This window comes from Theobroma umbraticum, unplaced genomic scaffold (assembly GCF_002168275.2).
Source record: "Theobroma umbraticum cultivar Fairchild unplaced genomic scaffold, ASM216827v3 scaffold_239.0, whole genome shotgun sequence".
Taxonomy (NCBI): domain Eukaryota; kingdom Viridiplantae; phylum Streptophyta; class Magnoliopsida; order Malvales; family Malvaceae; genus Theobroma; species Theobroma umbraticum.
Genome location: NW_018397279.1, coordinates 445,768 through 463,398, shown reverse-complemented (window position 1 = coordinate 463,398; position 17,631 = coordinate 445,768). Strand labels below are relative to the sequence as shown.

General features: G+C 35.3%; 4 protein-coding genes across 5 annotated transcripts; 1 reads left to right on the top strand and 3 right to left on the bottom strand.

Annotated features, from left to right (window-relative positions):
- The first annotated feature begins 697 nt into the window (after positions 1–697).
- CA2 (carbonic anhydrase 2) lies at positions 698–4,363 on the top strand. Of its 2 annotated transcripts, none has more exons than XM_021443390.2 (10): positions 698–960; positions 1,874–1,935; positions 2,250–2,399; positions 2,499–2,547; positions 2,733–2,849; positions 2,962–3,015; positions 3,145–3,230; positions 3,362–3,467; positions 3,758–3,916; positions 4,178–4,362. In XM_021443390.2, the coding sequence occupies exons 1-10, from the start codon at positions 769–771 to the stop codon at positions 4,217–4,219; spliced, it is 1,017 nt and encodes a 338-aa protein (XP_021299065.1). In that variant the 5' UTR covers positions 698–768; the 3' UTR covers positions 4,220–4,362. The 2 variants fall into 2 exon arrangements, with proteins under 2 accessions (XP_021299065.1, XP_021299066.1); XM_021443391.2 differs by lacking the exon at positions 698–960 and adding an exon at positions 1,560–1,773 and having other exon boundaries at positions 4,178–4,363.
- Positions 4,364–5,149: 786 nt separating this feature from the next.
- Positions 5,150–7,563, bottom strand: LOC110427928 (transcription factor WER-like). Its single transcript, XM_021443569.2, has 3 exons — positions 6,021–7,563; positions 5,774–5,903; positions 5,150–5,700 (listed from the first exon to the last, which is right to left on the bottom strand). Exons 1-3 carry the CDS (start codon positions 6,145–6,147, stop codon positions 5,322–5,324), a joined length of 636 nt encoding a protein of 211 aa, XP_021299244.1. The 5' UTR covers positions 6,148–7,563; the 3' UTR covers positions 5,150–5,321.
- A 131-nt stretch (positions 7,564–7,694) lies between these two features.
- DEG1 (DegP protease 1) lies at positions 7,695–10,944 on the bottom strand. Its single transcript, XM_089785529.1, is given in 8 exon segments — positions 7,695–7,870; positions 7,984–8,118; positions 8,253–8,405; positions 8,550–8,748; positions 8,879–8,916; positions 9,450–9,621; positions 10,236–10,360; positions 10,474–10,944. Coding segments are annotated over 8 exon segments (1,338 nt in total). The 5' UTR covers positions 10,912–10,944; the 3' UTR covers positions 7,695–7,792.
- Positions 10,945–11,539: 595 nt separating this feature from the next.
- On the bottom strand, positions 11,540–17,368 carry LOC110427871 (beta-galactosidase). The gene is made up of 14 exons (XM_021443503.1): positions 17,150–17,368; positions 16,909–17,053; positions 16,716–16,783; positions 16,515–16,568; positions 16,342–16,425; positions 16,156–16,241; positions 15,895–15,975; positions 15,187–15,317; positions 14,151–14,192; positions 13,458–13,534; positions 13,296–13,386; positions 13,134–13,215; positions 12,952–13,024; positions 11,540–11,905 (listed from the first exon to the last, which is right to left on the bottom strand). Exons 1-14 carry the CDS (start codon positions 17,236–17,238, stop codon positions 11,737–11,739), a joined length of 1,272 nt encoding a protein of 423 aa, XP_021299178.1. The 5' UTR covers positions 17,239–17,368; the 3' UTR covers positions 11,540–11,736.
- Between the last annotated feature and the right edge of the window lie 263 nt (positions 17,369–17,631).

Here is a 17,631-nt window from a genome sequence, read left to right as displayed (position 1 = left end):
CCATCATCATGTCCCTCTCTCCTGCACCATTGATTTTTCATTCTAGGATTATCCCACCTTACCAGTCTTCTTTCAACATCCTCTTCTCATATCCAGACACGTGTCCCTCTTTTCTTTTTTCTTCATCTTTTGCATGTATCTTCATAAGATGGAGAAGGTATCTAGCTAGAAACAAATATTAATTCATCAATGTTGCTTTCTGGTGAAGAGGTAAATTAGTGTAGGCGAATGCATGACTGGTATTTATTATGAACATAAGAAAATATGTGGTTGGAGAGCTCGGCTGCTTACTTTTTGTTTTTCCTTTTTTTTTTAATAATTTTTGGGTATTAAAACTAATTGATACCCAAATTAAGTTTTCATTTCTCTGATTCAATTGTGAAAAAAGAAATTAATAATTTCGATAAATTAAAGAAGCATTAACGTAGGAACAGTTGAAGGGAGGCTATGTGGCATATGCTATATTTGTATAGTTACACCAACCACAGAGAATCCAAGCAATATGGCAAACATACGTGGAGAATGGTCCTTGCATGCATGTCTCAACAAGAAATTAACCACACACATGCAAGTATAAATGATAATATTAATTAAGATGATGAACGAAATTTGAAAAAGGCAAGTCATGGATCGTGGGGGAGAAGAAGGAAAATTTATCTCCAACGTCCAAACCTAATCTACAGGGGTAGAAGCTCTCGTTCACCAAGCTTTCGCTTTCATTATCCGGGGAAGATTGTGATAAAAGATGGTATAAATCTAGTAAATTATATGATCCCTTGTGCAATGTCGACGGCTTCGATCAACGGCTGGTGCCTCACCTCCACCTCTTCAGCTCTCAGGAGAGCCACACTGCGGCCTCCCACTTTCGCCAGGCTTAACTCTTCTGTTTCTCCTCCTACCCTTATCAGGAACCAGCCTGTTTTTGCTGCCCCTGCTCCTTTGCTCGTCCCTTCTAACTGGGTAAACATACATGCTCTCACTCTTTTCATACAAGTTGTTTTCATCTTATAATTCTGCATGAGCAAACTCCTTTCGTTGTTCTGCAGAATAAAAGCTGTTAAAGTAATACATCCGAACATTTAATTCAATGATCGATACGTGTTTGCTTAAAAAGTTGAGTTGGGATCTTCTTCTTCTTAATTAAAAGGGTGTGTTAGTGTGACTATTTTATGATGTCAATGTGGCGTTGCCTTAGAGTTCCCACTTGGAAATCTAAGGTTTTTTCATTTTCTTTATTATACATTGGCTTGAAGACGTGGATTGCCCTACTTCCACAACCAAAATTTTCACTACCCTTGATTCACTTTCCTAGACCTTTCTGCCTTGATTCACAACCGTGAACCGACTAATAACTCTTTCCAAATCACGTTTCATTTCCTGATTAGGCCACCACATGGCACTCTTCCAATGGTGCTAATGCCCACATAAGCAGCTTACAGCCTGGACTAATGACACTTGTGTGGCACTGATCAACTCAAAACAACCAAATCATATCCTCCTTTTCTGTATAAATATATCAGTATAATTAAATGTGAGCATATGAAACTGAAGTAGCCGAATCTCTGAAGATATTACTGTATACAAACAAAGATTCTCTGAAGAAGTCCCCAGACATATCAATATATTCTTTCACCCTATCGGTTCTTTGCAACTCTTCATCACATATATCTCTCTCCTTTCATTTTGTTTTCTGTCAAACCAGTCGTTTGGACAGACATTTTCTTAACTGTTTCCTTTACCCTTCGAAGAACTTTACCTAGATAACTTGAACGTGTAAGTAGATGTTAAAGAAGCAGAAGATTTTTTGATGGCATTACATTACCATGAATCATTTAATTTGTCTTGAGTTTTATTGGGGTTCGGAATTTCGCAGAACGAAGAGATGGGGAGCAAGTCGTACGAGGAGGCCATTGAAGCTCTAAAGAAACTGATGAGGTAAAAACAACGTTGTCTGTCTGTCCGTCTGATCTGTCCTCACTCTTTTAACTCATCTTTAATTAACAAACTGTCTCGTGTTGCTTAAATTTCCTGCTTTCGACCTTTCCTTTGTATTTCTTTTACATTACTAGCACTTTGTACTTATGATCTCTGAGCATGTCGAGACCCTCCATGATTAATCCTAGCATTCTTGGTCCACCACAAGTGTCCTTGTCCCACCAGAAGGCCCATTCTTACTTAACATCTTTATATATTAAGTACAAATAACTTTTGAAGTAAACTACAGCATTGTTTTATATATTTGATTGTAGTGAGAAGGGAGAATTGAAAGCTTCAGCGGCAGCCAAGGTAGACCAAATAACAGCTGAGTTGAAGACAGCATCATCTGATGGCAAACCATCTGATGCCTCTGTTGAGAGGTTGAAAGAAGGATTCATCTACTTCAAGAGAGAAAAATACGAGTTAGTCATCCATTTTCCTTCGTCAATTTTGTCTTCTACTTTATTAATCCTTTCATAGTCCTGCATTTATTAATAGGAGATCACTGCCCTTTTTTGCAGAAAGAATCCTGCTTTATATGCTGAGCTTGCCAAGGGTCAAAGCCCAAAGGTATATGTTCACTAACAATGTCAACTTGAGATTTACTTAATCTGGAAGTCTTGGATACAATTTGGTATCCGAGTTGTGTAACTAAAAGTCCAATAAGCATCTGCATGTGCTGAAACAAAAATAGACGAATGCTTCATTTGAGGTTCGTACTTTCTAGTACTAATTGTTCGAATAAATGGCTGCAGTATATGATTGTTGCCTGCTCAGACTCCAGGGTGTGCCCATCCCATGTGCTGGACATGCAACCAGGGGAAGCTTTTGTCGTCCGTAATGTTGCCAATATGGTGCCACCATATGATCAGGTAGTACCCCTTTAACCCAAATTCACTCAACCAATTGATCTGTATCTGTTTCTCAGTTCTCAGATGTATTAATAAGGACCAGGCTCTAAACATCCTGTCTATGCTATGACAGACTAGATATTCTGGAATTGGAGCTGCCGTCGAGTATGCAGTTTTGCATCTCAAGGTGACACTATTTAATTGAAGCTGCTATAGTTCTGTTAATTTTTGCTAGGGAAGACATTTGAAAACCAAGAAGAATTGAACTGGTTATTCTTGGAATCTCATGTAAGTGGGAGTGTTCTTTCTTTTGCAGGTGCAAGAAATCGTGGTAATTGGGCACAGCGCCTGCGGTGGGATCAAGGGGCTTATGTCTTTCCCTTATGATGGAACCACCTCTACGTAAGGCCTTTATCGTTTACAAAAAGCTTTTGCTATACATGTCTTATGGGGAGAATTTATATATATATATATATATATAAATGATGGATTTTGCTGACTAAAATTTACTCCAATCTGATTGATATTGGCAGTGATTTCATAGAAGATTGGGTCAAGATTGGAATGCCTGCTAAGACCAAGGTGCTAGCAGATAATCGTGGGGAACCACTGGGAGTTCAATGTACATGCTGTGAGAAGGTTAACACCTTTCGCAACTTCTTTGCTGTGTTGCCTCTTACCTTTTACACTTTCCCTTTGGGATGATTGTTTACTGCATATTGCCTGTTAAACCTCCAGGAGTTCACAACATCTAGTAGAAGAAAACCATGTCAATGCTACTTGCAATCAGAAGAGATTCTGAAACAAAGCCTTTTTTAGTAATAATAATAAGATCGCAGTTCCTTCCATTTGAATTTGAGTTGTGCATGTAAGTTTCTAGGGGATGATCCACAAGTTTTCTAACCAAAAATGGTGCATCATGATTTCAGGAAGCAGTGAATGTATCCCTTGGAAACCTGCTAAGTTATCCATTTGTGAGAACTGGGTTGGTGAACAAAACTCTGGCACTGAAGGGTGGTTACTACGATTTCATTAAAGGAACTTTCGAGCTTTGGAGTCTTCAGTTTGCCCTTTCTGCACCTCTCTCCGTATGAACACCAACCATCACCAGTGACACCATCCTTGTTCCTTAACTACTAGTCTTTTTTTTTAGCTACAATGTACTCTGTATGCTTGTGCCTTAGTACCGATGAGCTATAAATTACAATAAATATATGATGGAGATCACCAGCGGCTCCTTTGATCTATAAATTCTCATTATATTTCCTTTTTACCAAGAAGCTTAAACATACTTCAAATGACTTTATTCACGGCTGCATTTTTCTTTTCTTTTCTTTTTCCTTTGTTAGGTAAAAGATGTCGCCACGATACTACATTGGAAGCTCTACTAGGGACATGCTTAGAGGTCATCCCTGCAAAGATGAGGCTCTGATCCTTCATTTTCTCACATTATAATATGAACTGAGTTTTGTAGACAAGAGACATTTTTCAAGAACTGGGGTCCTTCCAACTATTTTGAATAATGTTAGCCAAACTTCTTCAGCATATTTATAGCTAGCTCCAAGGATATGTTGCTTGATTAATGCAATAGCACATAAAATATAGAACAAATCCATGATTGGATCATGTCATATAATCTTATAAACAGGTAAATGAAAGAATGGATTAAATTTCCCATGGGAACAGAAAAGGGTTTGGTCCATTTTCACAGTTTTACAAGAACTTGCGAAAGAGTAGAAAGAAGTTAAATGATTCAGCTTGATCCAAGTGACAGAGATAAAAAAAATAAGTTGTGACATGAAAATGGCAGGATATTGTTAATGAATCAAAGACGACTTTACTCTTTAAACTTTAAGTGTTTATGAGAGATAGTTAATGAGTGAGATTGATACTTCAACATCTCACTCTTCCATTATTAATATCAATCAATATGGGTGGGTTTCACTGGTGTGTTTCACTCATGAACTTGAAGGCTTTTAATTGCCAATAAAGACAGGCATGTGGACATGCTCTTCCTCAATGGTGTAAATGCAAACTTTTTAATATCATAATGTCTACTGTTCTGTTCCTTTTTTTACCAAGTGAGGGAAATAATTGGGACAATTCTTTATTGATACTCTTGCTATAAATGTAGACTGCAGCTACAGAATTAATTAAATGCATGGTGAAAACTGGATATGTTGTGGTTGTGTGTGGATGATATTGAGTAAAAATTTATTATGCCTTTTTGCCATGATACCACTTAAACTAAATCTATTGAATCAAACTATTGAAGAGTGTAAGGTTTTCTGTAGAGCTAATTGGGACTTGGATAATTTCTAATTGGTAAAGAGGGTCCAAATCATTGTTTCTTTTTGGCAAATGCAAATCGTAATCTTCAAAGAATTTCAAGTTGGATAGAGGGGTTAACTGTCATAGGATAGGAAAAGCTAGTTATATAGTCATTACTGAGAAATAAATGATAACTGATCCCCCAAATTAGGAAAAGTCCTATCAAGCAAGATCAAAAGAAGAATATTCATCAAGGTACTCCATCATGGTAAGTGAACTTAGCTCCAAATCATCACCAGGAATCCAGAAAGGGTTCACATAACTCTCACTGATCCCTGATTCTTGAGTAGCGTTTAAGACCTCAGTGGCTTTCTGGCAACTTTGATCCACTGCTGCTTCCATGGTTCCACTGGTTGCATCTCCTGGACTTGGATCTATGGCTGCGTGATCAGGCTCATTCACTTGCTTGGAACTTTGACGAGAATGAACCCTTTTTCGATTTTGCTCTTTGATGCCCATCTTCTTGCTCAGATGACCATTCCAGTAATTCTTCACTTGATTGTCAGTTCGTCCTGGCACCCGTTTAGCTATCAAAGACCACCTGAACATAAACATTAATGTTAAATTGTTATGAATTTTTGTTAAAGCCAAGCATCAAATATGAATAACAAAACCTGTTTCCAAGAAGCTTATGAAGTCTAATGATGAGGTCTTCTTCTTCCTCAGAAAAATCGCCTTTCTTCACGTCGGGGTTAAGGTAATTTATCCACCTAAGCCTACAGCTCTTCCCACACCTGTTCAAACCTGTACGAGGAACCAAGAAGAAAGACCATTCACTTCTTTTAATAAATATGAATATGGAAAAGGATGAAAGTATAAGGAAAAAACAGAACAAATGAACTGTGTTATATGAGTTATGACCTGTCTTCTTGGCTATTTTATTCCACTGTCCTTTTCCATTCACCTTGACATAATCCATGAGTATCTTGTCTTCCTCCACTGTCCATAACCCTTTTCTGTATGGACTTTCTCCTTTTTTCATGGTCATTGTTTGGAGTTCTTGTTGTTGCAGAAGGCAAAGAGAGAAGATGATTTTGTAGAGTAGCTTTGTTGTATCAGGAATTGTTATGAATGAACCTTTGACAGTGTAGCCTTTTATTTATTATGGAAGTAATGATGAGATGATGATGAGATGGCAGAGTTTGGATAAATTGCTCTTAACAGCTGTGGCACACATCTTGATATAATATATTTTTGTAAGCTTTCTTATAGTTTTGTTCATGTGATGCTATTACCCTCATGACATTGGTTTTAGCTAAGGGTTTTAATTTTATCTACTGCATTTTTTTTCTATTGTTTCTATGAAATTAATTAGTATGTCGTTCTGGATTTGGAACCAAAGGAGGAAATGCATCAAATGCTATTATTACACTTTCCTTTTGCCATTAACCCTAACTCAATGGTTGTTATTAGAAGGTTCTAATAGTTTTTGCCCCCTTCATTTAAGCAAGCATTTTCTGTGTTTTAGTGATGTAAATCAGCAAAACATGATTGCAAGTAAAAGAATTTATGACCAACTGCCTCATCAGTGCATGCACAGACTTTAACAAATGCACATTAATCTACAATTGGAAAGCCCACTTAAGGCATCCTTTGTTTTTGGGGGACAACCAATTTCCTTTCCTATTTTCTGTACTCACAGCTATGAGCTGCCTTCCTCAGAACAGTCTGTCCTCTTGTTCTTCACTTTCTTCTATTCTTTTGAAAAGTCTACTTAACATTAGGGTGTCCCTTAGCTACTAAGCTACAGTGAATGGCTATTACTATTAAGAGCATTGTTGCTGAATTGTACAAAGGTGAAAAATTGAATAGAACATGTGTTTGTATCAAAGCTATCACACGTATGTGCATTATATGACCAATAAGGGCAAAAAAAAAGAAAAAAAAGATACCTACTTCTCAATCTAGAAGCCTTATGAACTTTAACTGTTTCTTTAAAGTTTTTAGTTCAATGTTAACTATCTTGGAATGTTGATAATGATTATAACTCATGCAATCTAATGGGACATAACATGAGAGCAGTTGAATTTGAAATGGAAAGATTCTAGAAGAATGGAAGACCATTTCTATGTCACATTTAATTGTGAATACAACAATATATTGTATTTTTAAAATAAGGGAGATCATGTGGTATTTCAAGTGTGACTAAATGGATCTAGAGAGTGCTCATACCTACTCTGCATTAATGTTTGAGCTGCTATATGCACCTAACAATTCCATATGTAGTATTTCCTTCAGAAAGAAATAGGGTAATAAAAGGAAAATGAAATGATTTGCCGCTTGCTACACCCCAAAGGTACAGAAAACTTATTAATGAACTTATATGGAAAATAAAAAAATAAAGCAAGGCCTATCTCTCTCATCAATCTCTGACAAAACAAAACTAATGTAAAAGTTGTTTTTTTTTAAGTTTGGAACTTCACTAATAAATTAACAAGAAAGATATAAGATGGCTGCAGCTACTTTAAAGAGGCTAGTGCATTCCGCTTCACAATGTGAAACATTGATACCAAAGAAAATACAGCAGATGGCATATGTACAACAGGACCATTTCCAGTGGAATAGTTAATAAATAATAACATTTCCTTGTATATCTACTGTTTTTAAGTATACACAGCATACCAAAAGACATTTCATGACTCATCTGGCTTTGGCTCAAGAATTACAGGGATCTTCTCCTTATGATCACCGCGCAACACCTCCACAGTAACCTAAGAATCAAGATAATCGAAAATTTGTACATCAGAAAGATTTGAAGAATAATCCCTCTCTTTATTGATATATATATCTATCAAAAGGATAAAGGTACTGTTCAATACTATACCTGTTCGCCAACTTTGCATTGATCAAGAATTCTGTACAAGTCACTGCCACTAGTAACCTTCTTTCCATTAACAGATGTTATTATATCACCCAAAATAAGTCTACCATAGGAATCACGCTTCGTTGGTTGCAGGCCCTGTAATATATTAAAGCTTGGCTGTGTAAATGGAAATTTGAAATTATCAACTTGTTATTGGAAACATAATGACCAAAGAGTATGACTTCAGATACATGAAAGTGTGATGCAGAAGAAAGAAATAGTAAGCATACCGCCTTGCCAGCTGGACCACTTGCAGGAGCATCTAAGACAAGCACACCACTTACTCCCAACTGTTCGACAGATTGATCCGGTGCAAATTTAATCCCTAAAACAGGTCTTGTCACCTTCCCAAACTTCACCAACTGATCAACAATGCCACCTACCTGGATATGTAAGAATGACTGGATGAATTATCCTTAAGAATAGAAAAAGAAACAAATAAATTCTTGCATCTCAATCACATTGCTCAACCTAAACAGTACACATATCTGATCAAACTGAAATACAAGGTCTGAGTAATAACTCACCGTATCAACTGGAATTGAAAATCCAACACCAGAAGATGCACCGGAAGGAGAATATATAGCAGTATTTATCCCAATAAGGTTTCCTGAACTATCTAGGAGTGGCCCTCCACTGTTACCAGGATTAATAGCAGCATCTGTCTGAATTACATCTTGAATTGGGCGGCCAGTTGCAGCAGAACTTATTTCTCTGCGAAGCCCACTATAGATAACATATAAAAGAAGTGTTAGCAAAACTCTAATTCATATATCAACCAGAAAAAGTAGGTGGAAATTTAAATATGATACATATGAATGAATATTATTGACTGCAAATTCTTGGATTTTGGTACCTGATAACTCCAGTTGTAAGAGTATGATCAAGTCCAAACTGCAAACCATAGAAGGAATATTTATTAAATCCAGTTAAACAAGCTCTCAAAGAGACCCAATAATAGCAGTCAAAGTACATGATCAAATGAAATCTTGATCAGGCACTTATAAGCCACATTACTAGATGAAGGCAACTATACTTTTTGGTAATCAGAATCATATTGGGCTTTAATTTATATATGCAAATTGCAATGCAACTTTTCTTGTCCATGCCAACCTTTTTAAGCATAATAAGAAATTCTTTGCAGACAAATTTTATAAAGAAAGATAAATTTGATCTGTTTACATGGCTTATCTGAAAATAACAAATAAGATATTTATAATTGCAGGAAAGGTATGTGATTTTCAATATAATGAAAAAACTGGCTGTTCCTTCCCTAGCCAATGAGACAATTATGATATTTTCTAATATTTAGACATTTAAGATATCCAGAAATCAACAAAGACAATCTCCAATAAAATGAAACAAATAAAATATCATGTAAATAGGAAATAATGCACATGATTCTGCGAGTATAAACATGCACTCACAGGGTTGCCAATAGCATATACTTTCTGGCCAACAAGCAAATCTGCTGATATTCCGATAGGTATAGGCCTTAGTTTGTCTTTGGGTGCATCAACACGCAATACAGCAACATCCTTGTCTTGGTCAAATCCAACAATTTTTGCATCATAAGTTGACTGGTCAGCAAGAGTAACCCTGCAAGTTACAAGTACCAACTTAAATATCAAGGAGAAGTTTAAAAACATCTTTATCCTATGTATCCCTAGTGTGAAAGGCACAGCTAGTTTCCAAGGCTAATCATAGTTCTCCATAGAAGATTACTTTAGAGACTTAGAACCAATGTTAATAGCAAACTAAAACCCAAGTTTAGCAACCTAAATCTAGTCCAAAACCTACAAAGTCAATCATTTACTTCTTCAAAACTGAAGAGTGCATCCTTCCATTGCTCTGACAAAATACAAAACAAAGATACTATTAAAAACCTAACATAATTTGTCACATACCACATTCTGCTTCTGTTAGAAACGCCTAAACCAGTCCTCAATAAAGGGAAAAAAAACCCATCTTGCCAAAACATATTTGTCTTCCAATATCTGAATGCTTAGAGAACCAAATAGACTACAAAGTCCATGCTTTTCCTACATTCCTAACACTTCAAACAAGACGATTTATAATACGAACAACATCCATAAAAATCTGGGTTCATATAGCCTACAGATATTTCCATTAGCATTCTAGAATAATTCAATCCCAATCACTTCCAACAACAAAAACAACAGGAAATAACAAAATAAAATAAAATAACGAACTTGAGATCAGAAGCACCACGGATCACATGATAATTGGTGACAACGTGACCATCTTTATCCCAAACGAAACCCGACCCGGATCCTTGTGGTACCTCCAACACATCCAATGTGAAAGCATCCTGCCTAAAAATCCCATTACCAAAACGAAAAAAAACCCCGACTTAGCAAAGGAGAAATAGAAACTACCAAATAGCAAACTCCATAGAAAACCCAAAAAAAGGGAAAAACTGAATGCACTGACGGCGAGATTGGTGATGTAAACAACGGAGGGAGTGTTTTCTTGAAAAAGACGAACCGTGGACAACTCATCGGACTGTAACTTCCGGGGAGTGGATACAACAAAGGCTGAGGCGGGTCCCACATCGGTTACAAATAGGGAGAAAGATAGAGCAAGGGACGTGCAGAGAAGAAACAAGGAATCTAAAGCTGAAGCAAAATAACGATTACTATCACAAGAGTTACTGGCAGTATTACTTTGGGTCCACTAAATGAGATTGTGGAGGGAAGAGAGGGAAAGTTTGCTGGATGGAGAGAGAAAAGAAGGCGTTGGGGCGGGAGAGAGAGAAAGGGAAGGAAGGGGAGGGAGCTTGGGTGTTCTGTTTGGGAAGCTTGAATACGGGGAGGAAGGGGAAGGGGATTGGAGGAAGAGTGAGGAAAGGAGTGAATAAGCTGCCATTGTTGTGTTACTGGTCTGGACAACTAACTGGAGCTTTATTGTTATTGACTTTTTCTCGTGTTGATTGGCTGGAAAGAGCTTGTACGGAATTTTTATTTTTATTTTTATTTCTATCTATGGAATATTATTAACATATATGACTTTGGCATGGGATTGGATGATGTGCCATTAATACATTAATTACAATTTTACACTTGTTTTCAATGATCTGGAGAAGTTTTTGCAATCAATATATAATCTAGAACTTGTTGGAAATTTTTTGGTTCTGTAACAAAGACGAAAGACTCATTTCTGACCCAACACCAGCAATTTAAGATAATGAGTTTTACAACTGGGCCAGCCATACTCACGTGAAAAATAAGTGATTGGTATCTGTTATAAGGGAGGATTATGGCTTCACACCAATTTTTGGAGCTACTCTACCCTACAGACATCCAAGAAATACTAATTATTTTCCAACCTTTAGATATATTGATTTATAGATTAATATAATAAATTAGTTATATATTTAGTACCCAAACTAAAGTGAAACTGTTACTTTAGTACTTAAAGTTCTGAAAAAAATACAAATTGATTAACCCAAATCAAGTTTGAGTATTTAATTACGAAACTTGAAATTTGAGGTGTTAAATTGTTACTACCAAATATAAAATTAATCCTAAAATAATCTATATTTAACTAACCAATCCCTTCCCATCATTGATTTAAATCTGACAAGGGTTATTAGTTAATGAATTATTTTCAGTTACTCCAACAATGAACAACTACATTACTTAAATTGATAATACCCTGCAGCATCACGCGGGTACACAAACTCGTTGAAATCTACAAAATTATTCCTTGAGGTCTCAATTCCTTTGGCAAGCTCTCGAAGTTTCCAGCATTTACATCTGATTGTAGCATGGGTCTTTTCCCAATCTTCCAAACAATACCCTCAGCTAGGTGCTCCTTGTTTGGCGTCAGCATTACAAAATTTGGATCAGCTCGTTCATAGCTGAAAAAACCAAAAATATGTTACATCATCACTACATGTTTATATATATATATATATATAATTTTAAAATTTTTGAATATTTTGAAAGGCCGTTCCCTTTGGTGGCAACACAGCCCTCCACCCTTGCATACAAATACAAATATATGTGTGTGTATTTGTATGCAAAGGCAAAGGGTTGTGCTGTTACGAGGGTTTATATATATTATATAATTAAAATATTAATTTATATTAATTTTCTTTAAAAAAATAATATTAATTTATATCATTATTACGAAAATAAATAAAAAATATTTAATTTTAAAATTTTTTTCCAAATATTTTATATATTATATATTTAAAACATTAATTCATATCACCATTATGAGCATAAATAAAGAAAATATTTAATTTTCAAAAATTTTAAAATATTTTATATATTATATATTTAAAACATTAATTCATATAATTATTATGAGAATACGAGTTGTGCAAAAAATTAGTAAAAATAGGAAAGTTAATAAATTATTATTGATTAATAGATTAATTCACCATGTTTTGAATTTTCCGATTTCTACAATAACTAAATAGTTAGTTTTCTAACAACAAAAATTATGAAAATAAAACTTCGAAATAAAATAAATGATGAATTTTTTACAAATAATTTAATTATTTATATTAAAAAGGTATTCTTAACTTTTTCAATACAAAGTTAATAATTTAATTGATAAATTTAAATTTAAAAAATATTATCGAGCACAATTTTCTTAAAAAACTATTGTAAGCGTTTCTTTTTTTATTCTTTTTCATTTGCATCTTATATAAAATTATTATTTATTATGAATCTTTTGATTATTGATTAAATTCAAAATATTAGTTTTAAAAATTTTTAACCTTTATTTTCCTTTGTCTTTGACCCCTTCAATAAAAATTAGTTAACTCCCCTTATTTGTATGTATATATATGTGTATGAGCACGCGTGTGTAGATATATATTGACGACTGACTTTTCTCATAAACATATATTGAGATATTTACATTTGATTGAATTAAGGAAAGAAAGGAACGAACCTGGCTTCTCTTAAATTTTCTACACGGAGGCCAAATCCATAAGCTGTAGTCCGAGAAATTCGATCTCTAGTTGCTTCAAATTACAGAAAATACGTGAGTCCTAGACAGCATGTAGGATTTGCTAACAAACTATGTTTACATATGTATTCCGCTCTAGCAGGAAAAGGGTCGTAAGAGCATACCTGAAATGCTGAAAGTAAAAGAAGGTTTCCACCAAGACTTCAATGCCAGAGCCAGTGAGGAGCTGAGAGGTCCCATCTTTCCCTGAGAAAGCAACAATCAGATGTTGTTGGACTTTATATAATCACGAATAGGGAAGACAAGTATGCATAATAAATATTTACCTTCAGCATGAAGTTTTTATTGGCTTGCCAGGACGCTGCTACTTGAAAAGTGGAATCAGGGATGTTGTTTGATGTTTTGGTATCATCCATCCTTTAAAAATGTTTACTGAAGTCAGATATTCAGTATTATTCATTACATGTTAATTTCCTTGATTGGAATACCTTGTCTGTAATTCAAAGCCAACGTCAATGTAATTCGTTATTCCAACTACTTCATTTTCTTCAAGGGGATTCTTCACCTGTTCCATTGAAGCACTTTCTTCAGTGTCTTATCACAAAAATTGTGTCTGAAAAAAACGAAAGTGAAAATAATAGAAAAAGTAGAACATGCACACAAGCTGCTGCAAAAAGGAAAGGGACAGGGGTTTGGATATTGCAGATTGTACTACAATTGATCTTCATGACAAAAGTATGGCATCAATACTGGCCTATCAACAGAATTGGTAAAAGGTCTTTCTTCCCATATAGGTCATTCAATATAAGCATTAAATCTAGATTGAAGGCACATAATTTAGACTAATGCTACTATGTAAAGAACTCAGCTCCCAAACTCAAATAAAGCCTTTCAATTCAAACTTGGGACCCAACTAAGATGCCTACACTCACAAACATAATATGACCACAATTCATGTCATGTCATCTTACATATGATTAGCTGTGAACCCGGGATTCATGTTTACTGGGATGCACAAAAGGTTGAAACTTGGAAAAAAGAACCTAAATTATATTCATTTGAAATTCCAGCATTGGCAACATGTTGAAACAAGATTATTTAAGAAAGAATAGTAATGCAGGTGTAGTGATCGAAGAAAAGATCAATTTGATAAATAGGAGAAACAGACTTGATAAACATACCCTCCTTTGGACCACCACATGTTGATAGAATGATGCAATGAACTGCAAATGAAGATAATAAAATAAAATATCAGCACAGAACTTTACAAGCCACTGATGGAAAACAACATCTGTAGATGCACTTAGGGAGAAGGTCGATCAGAAATCAAACACCAGAAACTGCATGCACAACAATTCAGAAAACAGTATCCTTGTTGATCAGACATTAGTACCATCCAACGCTTCCTAGCTTTAAGTTCGAGTAATATGACAAACTTTCACCCATGTGCCCACTTGAACTAAGCCTCTTCGAAAAAAGTTGAGGGTTCTCAAAATTATGAAGCACCCATGTACAAGTGAATAACCAAAAGGGGGAGGGAAAGAGAGAGAGGGGGGCAGGGTGAGGCCTTCATTCTTCATTTCCATATCATTTAACTATAGAAGACTGAAGTAACAGGTAAGCAATTATGCTTTGCTACAGAAAAACAAAAAAAAAAAAGGAAAATCATTCCTGATACTTATTTACATTTTTTAAATCAGGCTAAAATGCAAAACAAGTCACGATGGATGGTGAAAAAGCCATCCACTCTAAATAATGATCTAACAGATCGATGGAAGGAAAAATTTGTCAATTCTTATTTATAAAGTTCTCCTACCTGGGAAGTGATTTCATGTTGTCCAAAACTTATGCTTCTGTTGGTAAGGGAAGGAAACATGCTTGATGGTTCTGTTTCCTAGTCTTACTGATTTTGTGTATGATTTCTGTTAGTAATAGGTGTTTTAGGTGATGTTTCTGAGGGGAAGGATGCTAATGTTTTGGGAATGAATTTGTAATGAAGGGCTGGGATGTCTACTGGTGTTTTCATTTTTTTTGTTCGCCAGTTTGTTTGCTGAGGGTCTAGACTGATCTCCTACCAGTCTTGACACTTGGATGGTATAGGGCTTCCCAACCTTGTGTGAATGAAACTTAATTTTCAAAAAAAACCAAAAGTTTCTCTTTGAGAGACAAACTATCAGCAGTAACTGATGATCCGAACTTATTAAACTGTGAACAAACCTGAGAACTTTTAGCAAGTTCGAGGCCAAAATTAAATGATGGACTCAAGGGACTGCCCGATCCTACTCCATAACCAATTGCACAGCTCCAATTCAATAAATTTTTATAATTCATGTCATCTTTGCTTCCATCTGAAAATAGAACCATAAAGTGCACACTGAGTATCATTTTTAACATAATCTCACATGAAGTACAAGAAAGATTGCAACACATGCTGACATTCAAAAATCAACATACTTTGAAACAACTTTTATAAGTCATATGCTACATACATAAGAGGATGTTTTCTCATAGTGAGGTGTATGTTACTTTAGCTACCCTTAAAAATTTATGATCTCTCAAATTTTCAATGCTAGAGTTTGAAATGGACACAGTCGATTAAAGCATTCCCATAAACTGTAGCGAAAACTTACAGATCTATCATATAAAAGACGCATTTAATCCTTCCAAATTCTCATAGTGAGCTCCTTGCCTAATTTAATATATCTCTTTAACCATTCCCCTATCTTTTACGTGTATGAACTCCTAATAATTTTGTTTGTTTGGCTTCTAGTTATGCAGAAGCAACTTGATATCAATTTGTTTATAATTTATGTAAAAGACACAGACAGACATTCTCAAAATCAAGCAGTAATTTAGCCACTCATCATAAGATTTATGTGCTAAGCCTTGAATTATGCACAATAAATATGAAATGAGTAAACTTACATTGTGGCTCATATTGAACCCCAACAGTAAACCTTCCCAGCTTGCTTACTAGCCATGCACTCTTTGGCAATTCATCTTTAACTGCAGAGATAGAAAATTATAAAATATAAGGTTTTTTTCAATGCATTTTGTACATTTATATATTGTTGTTGAGAACAAGAAAAGTAATATGTAAGAAACCCATAACATAGGGAAACTTGACTGATACAGTCAACAATTGAAAAGCAGGGAACTTATTAACTATAAATCCAGAACACATACTGGCGTAAGGCATAATTGTGACTCCGGCTGACAACTTTCCTGAGCCATATCTCAATCCCATAACACCATAGTCTTCAGCAGTTACTCTGCAGGAGTTATAGGCTTCACCAACAGAATGCATGTGATATATGTGACAAATAAAGTAGCTGAAAATACCATGAAGGCGGCTTTAAAAATATGATTTACCTTTTCTTTGATAGCAATGGCAAAATGCCAAATGCCCCAAACCCATATCTAGGATAGTAAGCACAAGACCTCATCTGTAGAACACTGAAGTCACAGCAAACCATGAATTATGCAAAACCAGATCAAATACAGAACGAAAACAAAAGTTTATACTTCAATCAAAACAGCCTTACTGATCAGAGTTTGATACGAAAAGGTCCATGAATGTATGAGGATCATCCACGTCACTGCTCATATCAAAAATAACATTATTTACAACATATTTGTCACAACTCTTTACTACAATGCATAAGAAAAGCAATTGAAGAATATTAATTACCAGGGCCTTTGTTACAATCCAGCAGAATCTTAAGGAACAAGAAGTTTATAATTACCTTTGCCAGCGAAATAACGCATTTCCAGCAATTTTCTCTTCAGGTTTATGATCAAGTGGACCTGAAACCTAATCATGAATCTTGTTAAGGAATAAATAACTTCTTGCTTCATCTTATCTCAATTATCAATTCCTTATATCTCATTTTGCAATAACAGAAAACGAAAACTAAAAAAAAAAAAATTAACGGATACGGTTGCCATTATGTCGACATGAGGATCATCGATCGGTTTCAACATAATAATAGTACTAAAATGTCTAGCTTCTTCGAAATAATCTTCGAACAAGCATTTCAAAGCTAGCTTCCCAAACAACATATTATACGAAGATTGCAGCATCCTGGAACAAACAATTTCAAAATTTTCTTTAAAAACACCAAAAGGAAAAAGGAAATTGAACAGAAATTTCAAATTGAAAGCGGAGATTGAAGTGGACCTGGTACGGGCGGCGATAGGAGGGAAATCGAAGAGAGGAGGGACGAGAACCACCGGCGGCGGCGGTTCTTTATCAAACCAATTCCCCATTTCTGCTGAGAAGTTTCTAGCGTTCTATTTTTCTTTCGTTTGGGAGTGGAAAGGAACTGAGATTGAGCAAAGCGAAGAAGAAGAAGAAGAAGAGGAGGCAAAATTGCCCGCGCATCTCGGGTTTTAGGATTTTAACTTCGATGACGGTTTCAACCGAAAATGCTAATGACGTGGCATTATATGGAAATTCCAATAATTTTAATTTTTTTTTCTTTTTTCAGTGCGAGGACGGGATCTGGATCAATAATGCGTGGACGGGATAACCGATAAGGACCCATTGGCCCGAAAGGCCTGTCCGAGTTTTGGTCTTGGGTTTTCATTTGGAGTAACTTAATTTATTCTTTTGGGTTTGTTCATTTAATAGTCCACTACAAAAGAACTGCTTATACTCAA

Bases quoted from the DNA above. Each gene is read 5' to 3' on its own strand.
- CA2 (XM_021443390.2), top strand. From the start codon at position 769: ATGATCCCTTGTGCAATGTCGACGGCTTCGATCAACGGCTGGTGCCTC. The intron at 2,850-2,961 runs GTAGTACCCCTT...ATGCTATGACAG, and splicing joins TGGTGCCACCATATGATCAG to ACTAGATATTCTGGAATTGG. The intron at 3,468-3,757 runs GTTAACACCTTT...TCATGATTTCAG, and splicing joins AATGTACATGCTGTGAGAAG to GAAGCAGTGAATGTATCCCT.
- LOC110427928 (XM_021443569.2), bottom strand. From the start codon at position 6,147: ATGACCATGAAAAAAGGAGAAAGTCCATACAGAAAAGGGTTATGGACA. The intron at 5,904-6,020 runs GTCATAACTCAT...TTCCTCGTACAG, and splicing joins TAAAATAGCCAAGAAGACAG to GTTTGAACAGGTGTGGGAAG. The intron at 5,701-5,773 runs GTTTTGTTATTC...GTTTATGTTCAG, and splicing joins CATAAGCTTCTTGGAAACAG to GTGGTCTTTGATAGCTAAAC.
- LOC110427871 (XM_021443503.1), bottom strand. From the start codon at position 17,238: ATGGGGAATTGGTTTGATAAAGAACCGCCGCCGCCGGTGGTTCTCGTC. The intron at 13,025-13,133 runs GTATGCTCTTAC...TGTAATTTGAAG, and splicing joins TTTTACTTTCAGCATTTCAG to CAACTAGAGATCGAATTTCT. The intron at 11,906-12,951 runs GTTCGTTCCTTT...TGGTTTTTTCAG, and splicing joins GAAAATTTAAGAGAAGCCAG to CTATGAACGAGCTGATCCAA.